Source organism: Gopherus evgoodei, chromosome 21 (genome assembly GCF_007399415.2).
Source record: "Gopherus evgoodei ecotype Sinaloan lineage chromosome 21, rGopEvg1_v1.p, whole genome shotgun sequence".
In the NCBI taxonomy this organism is placed as follows: Eukaryota; Metazoa; Chordata; order Testudines; family Testudinidae; genus Gopherus; species Gopherus evgoodei.
The window spans coordinates 8,270,535-8,276,534 of record NC_044342.1 but is presented as its reverse complement, the minus strand read 5'-3'; the positions used below and the strand labels follow the sequence as shown (position 1 = coordinate 8,276,534).

Sequence of the window (6,000 nt, the reverse complement as noted above, 5' to 3'; positions counted from 1 at the left end):
ATATTTAGTGATTACATAGGGTTTTTTTTTCGCTACACATAATTGCTAGTTGTTCATTATTGATAGCTGCAATGATAGCATTAAGGAGCTGTTCATCTATCGATCGACCTATCTGTCAGTGTTAGTGGCTATTTGCTCTTCTGCAACTTCAGGGTTGACTAAGACCTGGTATTAATTAATGTAGGATAGTAAATGCTTTAATTACTTAAGCATTCATACCCGAAAAGCAAAATCTTTATCTATATTGCAGAGTTCTGCAGTGGAAAGAAATTGCCATCTCAGCACCATGGATTCAGCAAATTTCACTCTGTAAGATATCAAACTTAGCTCTATGTGTGTATAGATTTGTTTTAAAAGGGTGAGGGTGAAGTTTAAATGCAGGAAGTAAGGAAAATAGTGTATGAATGACTGGACTGGCTGCAGATGGATAGATGGATAGGTATAGACGGATGAACGAATGGATATATGTAGATGGATGAAAGGATAGACAACTGGGTAGATGTGGGTGGATGGATGGAATGATGGAAGTATGCAGATGGATAGATGCATGAAGGATCTCTCTACCCATTAATCAATTCCTTTATCTAGCCTCTATCTCTCTAAGCACTATCTCTCTGTCTAAGCTCTGACCTTCTGCCAGTGTTTAGTTCTCTTTGTCTCTAGGTTGTCACACTGTCGCACCCCTGAGGTGTCTGGTGCTCTTACCAAAGGCTGTCTAGGTTGGTTCCCTAGCAAAGGTCAGGGGAATCGTCTGTCCTGCCAGGCCCTGTAGACCTCATGACTGGGCCAACAGGGAGACCGGCCAACATCCAATAGGACGGCATTTTGCTCTTTTCTCTGTGCAGATCCAATGACCCACTGAGACCTAGCAACACAGGTGCAGTGGGTGAGATGGTCTTGCTGGGCCTCTCACAGCCTCGGGTCTTTAGCCTGGCTTTGGCCAGCCTCTTCCTCCTCTCCTATGCAGCTGTGCTGCTGGGGAACCTGTCCATCATCCTGACCATCCGCGCTGAGCCACGCCTGGCCGCTTCCCCCATGTACTACCTTCTAGGCAACCTCTCCCTGGTGGACCTGTGCTACACCTCGGTCACCACCCCCCGGATGGCCCTGGGACTGCTCTCTGGCCATGCCACCATCCCCTTGGGCGAGTGTCTGGGCCAACTCTTCTTCCTTCACTTCTTGGGCTGCACCGAGATATTCCTCCTCACCGCCATGGCCTATGACCGCTACGTAGCCATCTGCCAGCCTCTGCACTACACGACCATCATGGGCTGCCGCACCTGCGCCGGGCTGGTGGTTGGCTCCTGGATGGGGGCCCTGGCCCACTCTTTGGTACAGACCCTACTGGCTGCCACATTGCCCTACTGTGGCCCCAACCGCATCGACCACTATTTCTGTGATGTGGCCCCACTGCTAGGCGTTGCCTGCTCTGACACGTCCCTAATGGAGATCCTGGTGGTGTCCAACACCGGGGCCATCTCCCTGAGCTGCTTCCTGGTGTTGCTGGTCTCCTACAGGATCATCTTGGCCACCTTGCGGCGCCACTCTGCTGAGGGCAGGCGCAAGGCCCTGTCCACCTGCACGGCCCATATGATGGTGGTGGCCATCTTTTTTGGACCCTGCATCTTCATCTATACTCGGCCCTTCTCCACCATCCGGGCTGACAAGATGGTGTCGCTGCTGGCCACTGTGGTGACACCCGTGCTCAACCCACTGATCTACACCCTGAGGAACACAGAGATGAAGGGAGCCATGAGGCAGCTGTGGGGCAAGCAGGTGAGAGCAGAGAAGTGACTCAAGGGCCTCTATGAGCGGCTTGCCACTTTGCTGTTGTTCTGTAGTTTAGTGCCTTGGCCTTAAAGCTTCATGCACCTGCTGGGGTAAAGCCAGCTCTGGGGTGGGGCAACCAGGTAAGAGCTGTGCAACAATGCTGCATAGGGTTGGCTCTCTCAGTGCTGGGATGCAGACAGCTGTGGGGCTGGGAAGCTGGTTAACAGCCACACAGCAACACCACTTGGAGATGGCTCACCGAAAGCTGAGATGCAGCTAACTCTAGGGTGGGGCAGCTGGGTAATATCCACACAGCAACACCACTTGGGGATGGCTCACTCAAATCTGAGATGCAGCTAACTCTGGAGCAAAGCAGCTGGGTAACATCCTCACAGAACGCCACATGGAGATGGCTCACTTGGAGTGGGGCAACTGGACAAAAGTGACCATGTGGAAAGTGGTTACACAGCAATTTAAGACTGGAAATGCAGATAGACTTAGGCCCATCTCCTCAGAGGCATGGAGGTGCCTAATTCCCATTGGTTTCAGTTAGGCACTTAAGTACCTTTGAGGGTATGGCCTCAGTTACCAATTGGCACTCTGTGGAGCTTTGTGAATTAATAAATGATAACAAGAATTGTGTTTTCTGCATTTTCTCCTCCTGCTCCTGACCGCAAAGAAAACAGACTTTAACGAGGATACTGGATCTAACTTAATGCCCCTCCAAAGCAATCATCAGATGGTCTCTGATGACTCCAGCACAGCTCCCTTTAGCACCCCGAGGTAGCTTTGGAGTCAGTGCTCTTTCTGAGGAGACACCAGCCCTACTGAGCCCTCTGCCCTGCTCCCTGCAGCACAGCACCCCGTAGATCCTGGCAGAGCTGCAATGCCCCATTACAGTGCTAGGGGGCGCTCTGCTGCAGGAAGCAGGATGGGGGGTCAGTAGGGGGCACTCTGCCCATGCTGCCTCAATACCCCAGCATGGTGCTCAGGGCGGGGGGGAAAGGGGGTGCTGTGCTGCAGGGAGTGGGGTGGCAGACGGATATAGAGCGATAATTGCCCAACCCAACAGAGACACCACTCTGGATCCCAGCACAGGGGCAGCTGGGGCCCAGGTACTATGTACATGACAAGGAGGAGCTGACCAACTGGCTAAATGGCCTGGAACTGGGACAAAACCTTGGTGATTCTAGGTAACCTCATTAAACAGAAGGTGTCCCTGAGTTCAGGACTGCTGGGTTCTACCCCTAGCTCTGGGAGAGAAGTGCATCAGAGTGGGTTAGAGTGGCAGGAGTCAGGACTCCTCGGTTCTATCCCTGGCTCTAGAAAGGGAGTAATAACTAGTGGTTACAGCAGGGGTGGGAGGAAGGGGAGCCAGGACTCCTGGTTCTATCCCCAGGTCTGTGAGGGAGTAGGGGCTGACAGGTCAGAGTGGGCAGGGCTGGGAGTCAGAACTCCTCCAAGGTTCTATTCCTGGGTCTTCCATTGACTCATTGAGTGACAATGCCATTTCCCTGCTTGTGCCTCAGTTTCCCCACCTTTAAAACAGCTTTGGAAATACCCATCTTGCCCTAGGTAGAAGGTGCAGTGTTGTTGTAGATTTTCAAAGCTTTGGATGCCCCTTCAAATTAATGGAAATTGGATGCGTATATCTGTAAGTAGCTTTGAAGATTTTAGCTATGAATGTAGAATGAGAGCATTCCGCTGGCATCCATAACAGGGACATCATCTCAGCTTGAGCTTGGGCCTGCAGCACTTTTCCATGACCCACTCCCACTTCAGCTACAGGAGCAATTCCCTCAGGAAATAGTAATTGTAGGATTTTATCCTCCATGTGCACCAGCCATTGGAAAGGGACAAGCTACACAGCTGGCTAAGGAGATACATACACTCTCTGTGACCTGATTTGCAAGTGCAGATACTCTAGCCATGCTCAGTAATATGAGTGTGCAAATTTCCACACTCAGATGTGTGTGTGTGTATCCATTTATTAATCTTAAAAAATATTGAAATAAACTATTTACAGTACGTCTTACTTTATACATTGACATGTTTCAAATAAAGCCCTGCTAAAACCCACCCTCCAAAAGGCTGTACAGAGATAAACAAGATAGGGGACTGGAAGGTGGATGGAGGCAGGGATGGATACACATCAGTCATGAACATTTTTGCACCATTCCCATTAAATTGTTTTTAACTTGCCCTGTCCTACCCAGCACCCTCAAACCAGCTCCCAACTCTTCCATCATAAAAAACCCAAAACACTGATGGGTCCTGAACAGACCTGGGCAAAAGAATTTTGGCAACTGGTAAATTCACTGAAAAATGCACTTTTCAGGGCACCAAAACTATACAGCCAGAGAAGGAGCCATCTCCTTTCTAAGCAGTAGGATACTCAGTAACTTTTCTGGCTATTTTGTGAATGTTGTCTAAGTTCTGGAGGGTTGGTGCGGAGGGGCAGAAATTGTCCAAAACTATTCACCGATTTGTGTCAAATTCACATATCGTGCATTTTTCAGGAAGAGAAAGGATATGAAGATAAGGGAAGATCCCAGAGCCCGAGTTAAAACATCAACACCACGAGTGAGCAAACTTTTTGGGCCAAGCGCCACATCTGGGTGGGGAAATTGTATCCAGGGCCAGGGCAGGGAGTGCGGGCTGTGGGAGGGGGTGTGGTATGCAGACAGGGGCACAGGGCAAGGGATTGGGGCACAGGAAGGGTGTGGGATGTATGAGGGGGCTCAGGGAAAGGGGTTGGGGTGCAGGAGGAGTGCGGAGTGCAGGAAGGGGATCAGGGCAGGGGTGTGGACTGTGGGAGGGGGCTCAGGGCAGCGGTTGGGGTGCACAGGGATTCGGGATGTATGAGGGGGCTCAGGGCAGGGGATTTGTGTGCAGGAGGGATGCAGGGTGTATGAGGGGGCTCAGGGAAGGGATTTGGGGTGCAGGAGGGGTGCAAGGTGCACTGAGCGGTTCCGGTTCTGGCCCGGCACCATTTACTTAAGGCGGCTCCGGGGGAGTAGCAGTGAGCCCCGGGGCCAGGGCAGGCTCCCTGCACGCCTGCCCTGTCCCCAGCCCCGCACCGCTTCAGGCCTATGGGAACTGCGGGGGGCAGTGGCTGGAGGCAAGGGTGACGCACGGGGAGCCCTCTGGCCCCCGCCCGGGGGCCACTTCTGAGAGGGGCAATCCTGCCAACCGAATCCAAAGCCCTGAGGGGCTGGATCCAGCCCGCAGGCCATAGTTTGCCCACCCCTGCTACACAGTAATTTTATAGCCTTGCCCAAGTCAGCTCACGTGGGCCAGCTATGGTGTTTTATTGCAGTGTATGTAAAATCATAGAAGATTAGGGTTGGAAGAGACCTCAGGAGGTCATCTAGTCCAACCCCCTGCTCAAAGCAGGACCAACCCCAACTAAATCATCCCAGCCAGGGCTTTGTCAAGCCTGACCTTAAAAACCTCTAAGGATGGAGATTCCACCACCTCCCTAAGTAACCCATTCCTAGAGCTTCACCACCCTCCTAATGAAATAGTGTTTCCTAATATCCAATCTAGATCTCCCCCACCGCAACTTGAGACCATTACTCCTTGTTCGGTCATCTGCCACCACTGAGAACAGCCAAGCTCCATCCTCTTTGGAACCCCCCTTCAGGTAGTTGAAGGCTGCTATCAAATCACATACCTAGAGAAAGCACCACATCCAAAAATTCCATAGGTCAGGGTATGATGAGAGACTCAAATTTAAATCTTTTCTCCACATCAGGCAAAGAGAGAAATTGAACTCAGGTCTCCCACATCAGCAGCCTAACCACCCCTCTAACCCATATACAGGCAGTAACCGCTGTCCCCAACAGGTACTTTACACATCAAGCCCTTTAAAAACACCTGGAGACAACATGTTTCAGATTGAATTAAATATTTTGTTCAACCCAAACTAAAAAATTTTCAGTTTGCCAAAATTAGTTTTTGAATTTTCAAATCCAGTTCTACTTAAACTAAGTTTTGTTTGGTTTTAAAAAAATGTCCTGGCTCTCATATTTGGAACTGCCATTATTCACCCAGCTCATATGAAACATTTGCATGGATACTTGTGGGGAAAAAATCACCCTTTCCCCGTAACATCCACATCCTTCATAAGGAGAAGCCAAAATAATAACTTCTGAAGCCATATGAAAAATGTTGTATTTATCTTCCTGAAGAACATGTTCCCCAGTTCTTCCCAAAAGCTTTCTTTTC

The 6,000-nt window shown here is 50.4% G+C and overlaps 1 protein-coding gene across 1 annotated transcript; it reads left to right on the top strand.

The window, feature by feature from the left end:
* The first annotated feature begins 891 nt into the window (after positions 1–891).
* On the top strand, positions 892–2,557 carry LOC115637905 (olfactory receptor 1509-like). Its single transcript, XM_030539497.1, has 2 exons — positions 892–1,776; positions 2,510–2,557. The coding sequence occupies exons 1-2, from the start codon at positions 892–894 to the stop codon at positions 2,555–2,557; spliced, it is 933 nt and encodes a 310-aa protein (XP_030395357.1).
* The last annotated feature ends 3,443 nt before the right edge of the window (positions 2,558–6,000 follow it).

Coding starts and splice junctions, on each gene's coding strand:
- LOC115637905 (XM_030539497.1), top strand. CDS start 892: ATGGTCTTGCTGGGCCTCTCACAGCCTCGGGTCTTTAGCCTGGCTTTG. Junction 1,777..2,509: donor GGCAGCTGTGGGGCAAGCAG/GTGAGAGCAGAG, acceptor AGCAATCATCAG/ATGGTCTCTGATGACTCCAG.